Source organism: Populus trichocarpa, chromosome 14 (genome assembly GCF_000002775.5).
Source record: "Populus trichocarpa isolate Nisqually-1 chromosome 14, P.trichocarpa_v4.1, whole genome shotgun sequence".
Taxonomy (NCBI): Eukaryota; Viridiplantae; Streptophyta; class Magnoliopsida; order Malpighiales; family Salicaceae; genus Populus; species Populus trichocarpa.
In genome coordinates this window covers 3,304,932-3,319,798 of record NC_037298.2, presented here as the reverse complement: position 1 = coordinate 3,319,798, position 14,867 = coordinate 3,304,932, and the positions used below count along the sequence as shown (strand labels likewise).

Here is a 14,867-nt window from a genome sequence, read left to right as displayed (position 1 = left end):
TGAATTCACTTGAGTCTTAAATTATAAATTTTTCAAAATAATAAAGTTTCATGAATACCCAACCGTGCAGTTGTCCGCATTTAAAACTTCTTAAATGATACTCTAGGTAAATAACATCCACCTCCTCGGTTTATGAATTTCAATCCTTTACTGTTGATTTTTTGTATTTTAAAAAAATTATTTAATATAGAAATGAATTTTAGGCTTTGAAGAATCCTTGATATTAGGCTTTATTTAGTATTATAATTTAATCGTGTTTTTTTTAAAAATTATTTTTTTAGTTTTAAAATGTTTTTTTAATATTTTAAAATTGTTTTAATATATTAATATAAAAAATAAATTTTAAAAAATAAAAAATATATTATTTTAATTAAAAAATAATTTTACCGATTCTCGAACTGTAGCTTCCTCGAGAACCCGGCAGCGAGCAAGCAAGGGAGTCATTCAGCACACGTCATCAGTCAGAGTTGATAAACCACCAGTCTTAAACAACTTTTCTTTGACTGCTAAACTATATTTATTTTCATCCTCTAAGTTAAAAAAAATATTATGCTCCAGTCTCTATTGAATAAAAGTTTGCAATATAACTTTGATGCTTTCAGAAGTTACCAACTCGATCCCTAATTAGTGTTATATTAATATTGAAATATGTATATATCATAATATATTAAAAAATATAAATATATTTATATAATACAAATATATATTTTAGGTTAGGCTCGAGCGGGTTTCAGGTCAAGTTTGATGATATTCATTTCTTGTCCATTACTTATAAGGTCAAGTCGATATCCATTGAGTTTTGATGAAATTATCATTTCTATTAATAAGGATAATGCACTGAGCACAAATAAAATTTTATATTCTTCAACAACCATGTTTATTTTCTTGCTTAACCTACACCAAACATAACTATTAAATTATATCATTTATATTATATACTAACCCGTTACTAAATTGATATATTGTATTTGGAACATTAATTGTCCATAAATACATTGAATGTATTACAAACAATAACAAATACAACAACCCAACTATAATTTCCTAGAAACTCAAACCTAATATTATATCCAAGAAAAAATAATAATTTGCGAAGTGGATTCACCATAATCTTCTAATTTCTATATATATATATATATATATAAAAAGATATTTTTAAAGAAATGATAAGATAAAAAAATGAATAAGTAAAAGACAGAAGAAAAAAAAGGGCATTCAAGGTTTAGGGTTAAAATTGGAACTCTTGGGAAACATCAGAATTGATAATGTGAAATGTTAGATCATAGGAATCAACGCGTAATGTTTCTAAATCCTCAGGGACTAAACATTAGTTTGCCCTTATTAAAAAAGCGCACTAGCTCATACCAATTACATCTCTCCACGTACCACACATAAAAAACCCGCACGAGAAGTCGAGCACCTGCGCCTAAACTCTTTACTGTCACGTATATATTAAGACCCAGGGTTGTCTAATCTCCCAATTTCCTCCAGTTGAATTTCGATTTAGGGTTTTTTATCTTCAAATTTGAGAGATTTTGGCTATTTAGAGATCAATCAGGGTTTTTTTATTTATTTATTTCTGCGAGTCTGAGTTTAAATTAATCTACTGTAAACGATGCCTCCACGAACGTTGAAGAGAGGAGCGGCAGCGGCTGCGAAGAAAAGAACGGTGAGGAAGGTGCAGAATCAGCAACAGCCAGAAACGGCGGAGGAGGCGTTGAATTTGGAGGAGAAACAGACGGTGGTTGACGAGAAACCTGTGGCTATGGAGGAGGAGGAGATTGTGGTTGTTGAAGACAAATTATTTACTGAAGAGAAGAAAGATGGAGAAGATGAAATTGAAGCTGATGTGGACGCGAATGGATCAGCTTCTTTGAAAAGTAAGTGTTTTTGTTTCTAATTTTCGTGTTTGGTTTGGATCTTTTGGGATTTATAGTTTGTTGTGTGCGGCTCTGTGTGTCCTTTTCGCTGAAATTTGTGAAAATTTGTGTCTTTTTCAGAATCTAATCTGATTTGAGGTTCTAATTCTGTGTTCCTTTGTTGAAATTTGTGAAAGTTTAAATCTTAAATTGAGGATTTATTGGTATCTTTGTTTGATAATAGCTGTTTTAGATCGTGGGTTTCCAGTAATAATATGATTGATTTGATTGTATATCAATTTTGTGTTTCGTAGTTCTATTACCATCAAAACCAGCAAGTAGACAAACTGTGCACCGTAAAAAAATAAATTTGCTTGATGTTTTGGGAGTGAGCTGCTTTCATTAGAATTCGTGTGTTTTATATCTAGTCGTGTTTCTCAAGTTTCAAGTAAAAATTAGTTTGGTTACAAAAGGAAGTAACCAAGTACCTACCACAGGGTATAATTCATTGACAGAGTATCTATCTAACCATGGAAGGATTCAGGGTTATAGGAAAGATTTCTTTAATAAAGTGGGTTATAGTTATTTTTTATTTTTTGAGGATAGTGGAGGGTTTGAGTGTTTCATGGCTGGTCTGGATCACCTACTCTTTTTTTCATGGCAGAAGAGGACGGGGTCAAGGAGCCTGTAGACGAGTATGAAAAAGATGAGAGGTTAGATTTTGATGATAATGAACCGGAATATGAACATGAAGAATATGGCGGGGTGGATTATGATGATAAGGAAATTGAACAAGAGGATGTTCAGGAGGTGGAAGATGAATTTGAGGAAGAACATGAGGAGAATGCTGGTGAAGAGGAAGAGGGTAATTTAGTTGAGGAGGAATTGGAAGAGGTTCCTGAAGAACTTGAGGGTGAAGAGGATGATGAGCATGCTGGTGAGGAAGTTGAACGTGCTGAGATGGCTGACGTGGAGGAAGAGGATGAGCACCATGAGGTGTTTAAGGAGAGACGCAAGCGGAAGGAGTTTGAAATATTTGTTGGTGGTTTAGACAAGGATGCTACTGAGGATGATCTTCGGAAAGTATTCAGCCGTGTTGGTGAGGTTACCGAAGCCAGGCTAATGATGAACCCCCAGACTAAGAAAAACAAAGGGTTTGCATTCTTGCGTTTTGCAACTGTCGAGCAAGCAAAACGAGCTGTGACAGAGCTCAAAAACCCAGTGGTAATTTTTTGATCATGTTGAATTTTGGAATAACTAGTAAGTTCACTATACGTTAAATATGTTATTTAATGACTGAATTCCAGATCAATGGGAAACAATGTGGTGTTACTCCAAGTCAAGACAGTGACACCCTTTTTCTGGGTAACATTTGCAAGACATGGACAAAGGAAGCTGTAAGTATATAGTGTCACTGTCAAGCATCCAGTTTTCTTCATCAGTAATTATTGAGAGTTGTCATGTTCCTCACACTTTTGGTTGTTGACTGTGGCCCCAGTTGAAAGAGAAATTGAAACACTATGGAGTTGAGAATGTTGAGGATTTGACCCTGGTAGAAGATAGTAACAACTTGGGAATGAATCGGGGGTTTGCGTTTCTGGAATTTTCTTCTCGGTCAGATGCTATGAATGCTTTTAAGCGTCTTCAGAAGAGAGATGTTTTATTTGGAGTGGATAGGCCTGCAAAGGTATCTTTTGCAGATTCCTTCATTGGTCCTGGTGATGAAATCATGGCACAGGTAAATATTTATTTAACTGATATGCTTAAAATTTATATTTCATCTAAGACTGTATCAACTGTATCTAGTACTCTGTATGCTGCAATATTTGGTGCTGTCTATCTTGTGTCTAGTTACTGTATTTGTCCATAGCTTTTGTTGTAAGTGAGTAATGATTGATGTACATTGAAGGCAAGTTTATACTTTACGCTACCTGTGGTGTCTTGTGTGGTGGATCAGAGTGCTCTTGATTTCTACTTGGGTTTTTGTTTGATACAGTACAGTGTGATGTATCTGTACAATTCTAGTCCATCCTTGGTTAAGATCATGTTGATTGTAGCATGGACAATGCTGGGAGGTCATGATGGGGTGATCTTTTGTGCACTTCGTTTTAATTTTATACTGCAATCTTATCTGAGTATGTTTTTATTTGATGCCTTTTTGGTTGCCGCAGCTACTGTGGCAGCGAGAGAAAATGGGGGCATAAGAGTGCTTAGGTGCTTACATGTTAGTATACATAGTTTGCATCGTTTAAACTTTAGAATGGTTCAACTAACAGTATTGTCTAAGTTCAGGTGAAGACTCTGTTTATTGATGGCCTGCCTGCATCATGGGACGAGGATCGTTTTCGGGTGCTTTTGAAGAAATACGGGAACATAGAAAAGATTGAGCTTGCACGGAATATGCCATCTGCCAGGAGAAAGGATTTTGGTTTTGTTACCTTTGACACTCATGATGCTGCAGTGGCATGTGCTAAAAGCATCAACAATGTAGAGTTGGGTGAGGGAGACAACAAGGTTTGTCATTTATTCGGAGCAAATTATGTTCTAAACCTACTGCATCAATGCTTTTGTATGTTTTGGCGTGGTTGCATATTGCATTTTATAATGGTGGTAATTTCACAATTCAGGTTAAAGTTAGGGCCCGCTTATCAAGACCCCTCCAAAGGGGAAAAGGAAAACATGCAAGTCGTGGTGATTTCCAATCTGGGCATGGAGCTAGTAGAGTTGTCAGGGGTCCATGGGTTCGTCCTCTGCAGCATAGCTACTCTACTCGTGCTCCCCCAGTCAGAGGAATTGCAACTCGTGCTCCCCCAGTCAGTCTAAAGAGGTCTCCAGGATTGAGAGAGAGACGTCCTCCTGTGATGTCCATGCCAGCAAGAAGCAGGCCTCTGGCTCCTCATTCTAGGTCCTATGACAGGAGACCACCTCGTAAGCTTCAATTTCACTATTGTACTAATTGGTTTCTCTTACCAGTTATGTGAATGCTTAAGTAATACCTTTTGTTTTGCTCTTCTGAAAGCTCCATCTTACCCAAAGGGTAGCTTCAAAAGGGAATATGTTCGGCATGAGGAGCTTCCTTCTCCAAGGAGCAGACCTGCTGTAGATTATGGTCCCAGGTCTGTTCCAGAAAGACGGCCATCCTATAGAGAGGACTACTCTTCTCGTGGTACCAGCTATTCTGATCTTCCCAGAAGTACATCTCGCACATCTGCAAGGAGAGCTTATGCTGATGATGGCTATAATCAAAGGTATGAGAGGCCTCCTCCAAGTTACCATGAAGGGCGTTCCCGTGATTATGATTCTGTTGCTGGATCAAAACGTCCATATTCAGCAATTGTAAGTTTTAATGCTGGCTTAATGCATTGTGATGATGCAGTATTTCGATCCTCTACCCCATTTATCATTAGGTCTAAGTAATAACTAAAGTGTTGTTTATGTTTTATACAATTCAAGGATGATATTCCTCCCCGTTATGCTGATGCCGGTGCTCGCCATTCGAGGCCTCGTTTGGATTATGAACTTGGTTCCAGAGCTTCTCAATATGGGGATGCATATAGTGATAGGTTTGTTATAATTCCTTTTTAATTTCATTTTTTATTGTTGCATTTAATAAACCTGGATTGTTGTGGTAACTCTTCCTTTATATTGTGATTGGTAGACTTGGGAGATCTGCTGTAGGATATGGGGGCAGCAGAAATTCTATTTCCAGTCAGGATTCACATGGGATGTATAGTAGCCGTCAGGGTATGGGTTATGGAGGTGTGTTTTTAGTTGCTGATAAATTGATATGAATGACATGTTACCATTGAACTTGTAGTATATTTAATGGTCATACTCTAATACAAATTATTCTTAGGTTCTTATGGAGGCAGTGATGGTGGAATGTACCAATCAAGCTACAGTGGTGATTACATGTCTCGCGGCGGTGATGTATGCTTTTTACCCTTTCTCAACAGGGATAATTCTGACAATTGTCTTTTTTGTTACTCGCATTATTTATTCTGCATTTCAATGGCAGGTTGGTGGTAGCTCTTACTCGTCAATGTACTCAAGTCGTGGCATGGGCAGCAGCAACTACATGGGTACTGGTAGCTCAGGATCATATTATTAATGTGAGTAGAACTGCTTCTTTTATTTCATTTTATTTCATAAAGTGCTCAAGGAACTATATAACCATCTTGTCTAAGTGTTTTTCCTGGAGATAATGGTTTATGGAGACGTTGACATGTTATTGATTGCTAAGAGGCGTAATTGGTCGGAAAAGGAGCCTATGGTCACTAGTTATTTCTTTATGGAACAGATTTGAGATGACAAAGAGGCTGCTATAGGATGTGGACTATTGAAGCTTGTGCTTATAGTGCTTACAGTTTTGGATGATGTTGACAAGTGCAATAGGCCTCTATATGTGGTTGAAAAGGTTGAGCTTAGAGTTCTACAGAATGAAAAGTCTGCTTTTTGTTCATGTCCATTTTAGATATGCAGACTGGACATTTATCAAGTCTCAAGTTCATGCTGTAAGGAAACTTCACCTGTTTAGGAATGGAAACAAGAATTCTTGGCTATGATATATGTATGAATTTGATCTTTTATTCTCTCTTTAAGTTCTCCACCTCGTGGATGTTGGGAGTATTTGCTGCATCTTCTATTTTAGTGGACAGCCTAAGAGATTGAGGCCTTGTCTGAACATGATAAGGAATTTGGACATTTTTCTATGCTAAATTCATTGGATAAGCTTTGAAATAAGACTTGGAAGGCTTTTAGTTGTGTTTGGACTATGCCACAGCCTTATGCAACTCTTAATGGGGTTAAGCAGCAATTAAATAAAGTTCATAGGAAACTAATGCAACACGTTAAGCTAGCATAATCATGTTGCAATTTTTTTTTAAAACTGTGGTGCCTCAAGCTATTTGTGGAATTCGTATGGTAACAAATGGTCTAGCCCTCTTGCTGATGGCCGCAGTCATTGCCAAATTTTCATGGTTTGTGATCATGGTCATGTCACTGCAGCCCCTATATGATATGTTGTTCCTTTGGAAGTTCTGTTAAGATGCAATGGAAAACTGAGCGTATTATCTAAGAGCAAATGGACTTTTTAACTCTTTGACATCTATGTTTACTTGTTGCGTATTCAGTGTGATGGGCTAACATCTTTCAAGAAAAAAACTGGGTTTTGTGTTCTTGCATTTTATTTTGATTTGTCAGGGCTGGAATATGTTATGCGGACCATGTTTGACAAACAAGTGGTTTGCCAAGCTTTTTCTGTCACCAGCAGTAAAATCATAGAGCTGCTTTAACTATCGGACAGTTGCTGTTTTATTTTCATCATGTCATTTGCTTGATAAAAAATCACCTGCTGTTGGGCTCTTCTGGCTTATTGAATGTTAATGAAGTTGTGGCACCAGTTTCTTGATTTGGTGGTGAAAGCAGGAAATTCGATTCACAAGTGTTTGGTGCTTTCCGTGGGATGGTTATGGTTGCTAGTGGATCACTGGATCTTGTTTTTACAAAAACCAGTAAGGTTCTACAATGTTTGGTTGGAATTTTCTGTGATTTTAGTCAATGTTCTGATTACTATGTTGGATAATTCCTTGCTAGTAAGCTGGGAGGGGTAGCTGTTCTGGCAGGTTATAGTGGAATTCATTTTGATTATTAGTAAAGGTTTCCTGGACAGGTTTAAGTGTTCGTCACCCTTGACAATACATGCATTTTACTATATTACAAGGCAGATGCCCAATTACTGAACTATAAGAACTCCAATCAGCATGAAAAAACGAGATTTCCTCAACTCTATTATGGATGTCTGTCTTGCCATTTTGAGGTCTTCTGTATCAATTCCATATTGTGATATTCTAATACCAGGGCTCGAAGATAAGTGTTATGTATGCACAGTGCAAGATCTCTCATCCGGATACAAGAAATTCCAAAAGGAAATTAGATTCCTCTAGCGAGGAGAGACTATATGTGGTCCCTTTGAGGAGCATGGTATTTTTCTTTTCAACTAATAAACAAGCTTGCATAGGAGGTTGTTTTGCTTGTTTTGCAGAACAAACAGGCGGGGTTTGCCTTTTGTAATTGGAGTCCTGTCTGGGTTATACTGTTTTTATTTGAAGCAATATGGAGCTAGACCTTCTGCCATTAATTTCCAACAGGAACCATGTTTTCATCTTGTTGATGAATCAAATGTAAACGTTTTCGCAAGCAGGCTGAGGTTTTTGGGTTCCACTGTAAATTGAATGATTCATGTTTTATGCTTGTATTGTTTCTCTTTCTGGTGGGGGATAAAACCTGAGGTATGTGTCATAGAGAATGAAACATTGCAGCAACCTTTCAAACTTTTTTATTTTTTTTAACTTTTTTGTCCTTGTAATGATAGTTTTCCTCAGGTGATTGCTATGCTTGTATTGATCTCAAAAAGGGAAACAATGCTTCGAAACATGTTTGGTGGCTCAAACAGTGCCTGAGAGAGAATGATCGTGCCGCCGAACATTTTGATTTGGATTGAAAGTGGGCAATGCCAGCTGACAGAATATTGGCTTTTGCTCGAATATAGGTTTCCTTAGTTTCACGCCAGAAAAAAGTACAAAAAAGAGAAAAAGGCTAGATATTACTCCCCATACTTTATAGTAGGCCAACCATCCAACCTCCGTCGTCTCGTTTTCCAAGCCTCGAGCTTATGATTATGCTTCGCGACAATAACGATTCTTTGCTTGCGAATGATAATAAGTAAAATCAAATGGATGACATGACAATGAAATACGGCAAAGCTGTGATATAGGGTGAAAAGCTTTCATTACATAATAGTTTGGGAACAGACAAGGTAGTTTCTAAAAGCAAGAACTAACCCACCCACCATATAGTAACCCGCTAGTACAAGCACTCTGATTTGCTGGAGGTCAAAAAAATGTTAATGGTACGAAGGTTTTTTTTTTTTTTTTTTTTTTTTTTTTTTTTTATGGGCAGTGTTATTAAGTTCCATCTTGAAATTTATTAATTCGGTTTCTTATTTTTTATTTGAATTAAATAATATGAAAGCTAATTTAAAATAAATTAATTAATTTAATGAATCTAGTGACAACTTTAATAACTAGTAAAAATATGATATCTTTTAAAAAAAATTTAAAATAATAATTTTTTTAAAAAAATATTGAGATAATGTTAAATTGGATCGATCTTGATCACCCTGTGATCTAGGTTATGGACTTCAATGAGTTTCATAATTTTATTGTTTTTTTATAAATTATTTTTATTTAATTTTATGATAAAATTATATGCTCGCAAAATAAAGCATCAACCCTTAAAACAACGTTTATTTTGAGTGCTCGCCATTCAAGCATCCCTTTGCGCATGCAATTTTGTAATTTTGAAGGATCAAATTAAAAGATAAAAAAATTAAGGGATCAAAGTGTAAAAAAATTCAAGGATTATAAAAAATAGCTTATTTCGATTGAAAATTGCTTCCCCTCGTAGTCTACTGTGAAAAACAAAGGACTATTAGTTTTTTTATAAATAATTAATATCATTTAAAAGTAAGAATGAACAAATGAAAATTAAAAAATAAATGAAAATTAAAGTTACTTGGATTTGGGATTTTTTAAGAAACTAATTCTTTTTAAGTCTTATTATATTTATTTTACCAAAAAATACATTTTCTATTATTTTTAAGTTTTTTTTGTGTCAATTTCAAGTAATTAATTAATTAAATTTTAATATATTCTGGATTATATTAAGATATTTCATCAACCTGAAATTTGAAATTAATTTTTAGAAAAAAAATTTGTATCGGTAACGAACTGCAAACTGGAAAGTTTTTAAGAGATTTTCTTGCCTTATGAATCGTACACGGTGATTTTGTGGCCAAGAAGGCAAGCACTTGTCCAGTAAATCCTTCTGACAATCTCATGACAACCAAAAAACACAGAGCCCTCCGCTTTCACTCTCAATCATGTGGAAGAAATAACAGATTAGGATTATTCAGAAAATCTCCCGACTTTATTCAAATGACTTCTGTCCATTAAATAGACAGTACAACCTCTGAAAGTAAGCAAACTGAAACTAAGAAATAGGGATTACTATTCCATGTCCAACAAACTGATATGCCCCTAAAGACAAGAAAGAAACAGAATTAACTTCCTAAAGACTAGGTCTGCAGCTGAATGGTTCCACTGAAGTAGCAGAGTCAGTTTGCTTCCTGGAGAATAGTTCTGCAGTAGCAACAGTATTATTCTTGACAAATCAATCAAGAACCTAAACAAAAATCAAGATTTAACCAAATACCCATCTGATTCTGTTTGAAATCCAAATGGGTCGCAAGCAAACCGTTCCAGAACTCGGTCGTTATGGACTTCTGGCTCTTTTCGTTATGGGTACAATCTCCTGTTGCATGGTCTACCTTTGTTTCTCTGCATTGTTTAGACCACCTAATAGTAATACAGAGTTTGTGGTTTCAAAAGTTAGTGATGGTTTGAAGAGCGAAGATGCAGATGGGGATTGTTGTAGAGGGATTGAGCATTTGGAGCTATGGGGTGACGCTGTCAAATGGGGTTCTGAATTTAAAGTCAATTCTTCTAAAGCTTGTTGCTTGGCTTGTAAAGGAATGTGTAGCGGTGACAGTGGGCCTTGTTTGTGTGATTCTTGGGTGTTTTGTGGAGATAAACAGGCTTGTGGTGATAAATTTGGCGAGGTATGGTCTCTTGCTATTCATTTTGAGTATCAAGTTATGATATTTTTAGATAATTTGTTGTCGATTTGTCTTTCATTTTGCAATTAGAACGTTGTGGTATTTTGATTAATCAAAACTCCAAAGTGAAGTGTAAACGCTAGCAGACATCGCCTATTGTTCTAGGCATTTTGTTTTGCAAGAATTTCATGGGAAGTTGTGAGTGTGCCTGTCAGTCTTCAGCTATTTTAAATGAACAGACATTTGCAGCCTTGCAGAAAGTTAGTGGTCTAAAACTATCAATGACAATGGGCTATAACTCATATTGTTGGTATCATGTATAGTCATGTGCTTGTATGATTCTGAGGCATATTTTCCTTTTTTTGATTTTAGTGTTGGCTGAAGAAACAGAAGGACACCTTGGAGCCTGATCGGCTAGACTCAGGGGACCATGTTATGTGGACTTCTGGAATTGTTTTTGGGAGAGGAGAGGTACATTACCCAGTGAAGGTCTTATGGATGTTTCAGTGTTCTCCTGGTTTCTCATCGAGCACAGCAGCACATAATTTCATGTGTGCATTTTCACAGTTTGCCAAAGGCAACAGCTTTTGGCTACTGCTAAGTAGACATGGTGTAAAAAAAAAAGTGGAAAACAATGATGGTTAAGATTCTCAGATATGATAGTAGCTGGACTTCAATGGAAACTGCTACATGATTTTCAAAAAGTATTTTAACATTCAATTCTTCCTTTTGATTTATTTTAATAATTGCAAGAGAGTTGGATTATGTTGCATGTTTGTTTCCTGAAAAGTCTCTGGGCCTTATTTGAGTTTTCCTTGGATAATAATCTACCATTAAGTATCAGTTGGTTACATGGAGGACCTACATATTCTCATCACTAACACACGATTGAACTTCTGACACATTTGTGAGGCCATGTTTCTAGTTTCCATAGCAGTGAGAATTGAGATATCTACTTTCTGGTTTGCTGTTTTCCTCGAGTTCTCAGTTGCTGATTTGTTGATCATCTTTCATTTTCCCCTTTCCTCATTAGGGCATCATTGGATTGGAAACGGAATATGGGACACTTCATCTAAAAGTAAGTGTTCATTGCGTTCTTGGATACCTGACTTTTGCTTATATGTTACTCCTAGGAATGAGTTCCCAGACAATATTCTTCATACTTCATAACATATGCTTATGATTCCAACCTGCATGATCTTTTGAATGGTTCAGACAAAAAAAAATGTTTTTGTATTTTTTACTAAATTAGGTGATCAACCCCTAGCAAGATTTGTTTCGATGGCTTATAAACCAAACTGAAACCTTTACAGTTTATCATAACAAGTCGGAACCATGACAGTGCACCAACCTAGGAAATTGTACACCAGTTATCCTGTCGTCTCGTCATCTCATAAACTCCAGCTGATAACCGTCCTCGAAAGCATTAACAAAGTGTAGACCCACAGGATTAGAGGCAGATGATTGGCTGTCTGTTTGGTGCACGCTATCTATTGCTGTTGATGTTCAATTAGAACGCATGGTAACATATTATCAGTCTGAGAAATACTGGATATCTGACCTCACATAATTACACTAGGCATGCTTATCTCAAACTCGTGTCTCAATAGCCTCCATCTAAATGCCTGCAAGAGGGAGAGACACGATGAAGAGAATAAATATCACCTATTATTTATATAATAAATTCTCCATGTTTTCTTTTGGTTTTTGTTGTCATCTCTGTACAAGTCTAGAACACAGGAAATCATCAAGTCTACTGAATGGCATTTTCTTTTTTTGTTGAATTTTTAATCAAGTATTAGCTTCAGTCCAGCTTTATTGTGATGCTGTGTGCAGCTGTTACCTGGTTGTGCTCCACATTCTATTTCATACATTCTTGATTTGTTGGTTTCGCACCATTGTGTGGGTTGCCACTTTTACCGTGCTGAAAGCCGGGGAAAGTCGTGGGATTCAGAAGGAAATCATATTGAACAGGTAAGATGCCCTAGTTACCAATTTTTAAGCAGGCTCCTTGAAGTGCCTGCCAATTGATAAAGTTACATGTTTGATTTGGGATTTCCCTTGATTGGTACTACCGCCTTCAGAAAAGATGCTCGGAAAAGGACTGATCTTGACACAAATTGCTTTTGAGTGCTCTTCTCACAAAATAACCCAACAAAACAGCATATAACATAAAATGCAAGACAATCTGCTTTTCCGGATATTGAAATTTTTGACTAAAAACTTTCTCACTTGAGCTGTGCAGGCTCCATATGGCCCCCCGTTTGCACTAATTCAAGGAACTCTTGGAGCCTCCGGAACAATTTTTGAGGATATTCCAACAGAGGCTTGCCCTACAATTAGAAGAGGTTCGGTGGCATGGGTTGAGTCTGGCCCAGAATTCTTCATCAGCCTAGCCAATCACAATGAGTGGAGTAAGGCATATACGGTGTTTGGTTTCGTTCTTCCTGAAGATATGGAAATTGTAGAGAGAATTGCACAGCTTCCAACCAAACCAGAGGTGTGGGGTAATATTAATGTTGCTGTCTTGGAAAATCCTGTTCCGTTACATGTCCGAAGAATCAAGAGAAGTGCCGGAAACCAAAAGCTTTACACAAACTGAGACACCAGACCAAGTGGGTCTTAGTTTTTTGATGTTTATTGTCAGCTCATATGGACCAACGGGGTGATTTGAACCCAAACTTTTGTTAGCTCCTATCTGTAGTGAATCTATGTGTTATATAAATTTACACCCTGTACATTTTGTAGATTAGGAAAAAGAAGAGAACAAGAGAAATTAAGGGTAATAAATCAATGAAAATCTATATTCAACAGTGCTGCAAAACAATTGTCTGTCATCCCCATTTTGAAACTTAAGCCAGAGAGAGATGGAGAATGCTTTAATCTTTCCTTGGCCCAGCTGTTGGTAACTTTAGCTTGTTTAAATGACTGAGGTGTTTGCTGCTTATTCTGCATCTTCAAGACAGCTTCATGTCGTTTCATTTTGAGATGCTGTTTTATAGCTGCACACACCCTTCCTTCCTGGATAGAGTGTCATCTTCCAATTCAAACTTGGGCATATCCTCTTGATAATTCTCAACTCACGATTCTGACACAAGAGGGCTCAAAGTTTATACGTTAAGCATGGCTTCGATGGCAACCAAGCCAAGTTCATGTTCTTATTGACTGTAGAAAAACATTCTAGTAAATTATATCTACAAGGACTTCAGCTTAAACAAGGTTCCATGGCGCAATGGTAGCGCGTCTGTCTCCGGTTCAGAAGGTTGCATGTTCTATTCACGTCGGGTTCAAATCCCATGGATGATCCTTTCTTTTCTTTTCTTTTTTCCCCATAGTTACGATAACCAACGGCATGTCGCCTGCCTACTATTCAACTAATCATAACAAAATCTCTCTGACATTTGCCTACTGGATGGATCAGTTTTAATAGCAGAGCTGTATATGGGGGCTCTAAATCCCATTTCTCACGTGATCTCTTGACGCTTTTTGTGCAGATAGAGACATGAAAGCATCGGCTTCTGAGTGTTTTTTTTTTTTACTCTAATAACATAATATAAAAAATATTTAGAAAAATAATAAAGTTTAAATAGTTGTAAGTGTAACCAGTAATCTTTTAAATTGTAAAATGTCTAGCACACTATTAATACCATCAAAAAATAAAAAAAATAAAAAAATCTTGAAGTCACATCGAAACTTCAATTAGAACACTGTTAATATTATCAGAAAAATTTTAACGAGACGAATTCAACAACACCAAGAAAAGTCATCAACAGTGAACAAAGTGGATCATACAAACCGCTCAAAGGTGGTCAGACTCAGTTGCCTTTGGACAGCTCGTGTGACTCACTTTGATCACTGTTAATGACCTTTCTTATTGTCATTGGATTCATTTTATCAAGATCTTTTCAATGATATTGAATTATTGATAATGTCATCATCAAAGTTTCAGTGTGCCCCAAGATCTCTCTCTTTTTTTTCTTACTTTTCCCTCTCTCATCTATCTTCACAAATTATGAGAGATAAGAGGAAAAAAAAAGACTTCAGAAGCACATCGAAACTCTGATGACGATATCATCTTTACCATCAAAAAGATCTCGACGAAATGAATTCAATGACACTGAGAAATGTCAACAACAATGACTGTAATGGGTCACATGAACCACCCAAAATCAAGTGAACCCGGACACCTCTAGACAACTCGTGTGATTCACTATATTAACTGTTGGCAACCTTTGTTAGTATTTTTTAAATTTATATCGTCGAGATCCTTCTAACGATATCAGTTATGTTTTGGTGTGCCCCGATATCTTTTTCTTTCTTTCTTTCTCTCT

At 36.4% G+C, this 14,867-nt stretch overlaps 2 protein-coding genes across 8 annotated transcripts; both read left to right on the top strand.

Moving 5' to 3' along the window:
* Positions 1-1,389: 1,389 nt before the first annotated feature.
* On the top strand, positions 1,390-6,453 carry LOC18105096 (uncharacterized). Of its 4 annotated transcripts, none has more exons than XM_052446966.1 (12): positions 1,390-1,880; positions 2,524-3,083; positions 3,167-3,256; positions 3,358-3,597; positions 4,152-4,373; positions 4,487-4,787; positions 4,879-5,195; positions 5,313-5,422; positions 5,518-5,603; positions 5,716-5,789; positions 5,878-5,971; positions 6,160-6,453. In XM_052446966.1, exons 1-11 carry the CDS (start codon positions 1,616-1,618, stop codon positions 5,968-5,970), a joined length of 2,358 nt encoding a protein of 785 aa, XP_052302926.1. In that variant the 5' UTR covers positions 1,390-1,615; the 3' UTR covers position 5,971; positions 6,160-6,453. The 4 variants fall into 4 exon arrangements, with proteins under 4 accessions (XP_052302926.1, XP_024440824.1, XP_052302925.1 ...); XM_024585056.2 differs by having other exon boundaries at positions 5,518-5,618; XM_052446965.1 differs by having other exon boundaries at positions 5,518-5,618; positions 6,047-6,453.
* A 3,228-nt stretch (positions 6,454-9,681) lies between these two features.
* On the top strand, positions 9,682-13,363 carry LOC18105094 (uncharacterized). Of its 4 annotated transcripts, XM_024584617.2 has the most exons (6): positions 9,687-10,222; positions 10,310-10,539; positions 10,909-11,007; positions 11,570-11,614; positions 12,373-12,510; positions 12,782-13,363. In XM_024584617.2, the coding sequence occupies exons 1-6, from the start codon at positions 10,159-10,161 to the stop codon at positions 13,136-13,138; spliced, it is 933 nt and encodes a 310-aa protein (XP_024440385.1). In that variant the 5' UTR covers positions 9,687-10,158; the 3' UTR covers positions 13,139-13,363. The 4 variants fall into 4 exon arrangements, with proteins under 4 accessions (XP_024440387.1, XP_024440386.1, XP_024440385.1 ...); XM_006375118.3 differs by having other exon boundaries at positions 9,688-10,539; XM_024584619.2 differs by lacking the exon at positions 12,373-12,510 and having other exon boundaries at positions 9,682-10,539.
* The last annotated feature ends 1,504 nt before the right edge of the window (positions 13,364-14,867 follow it).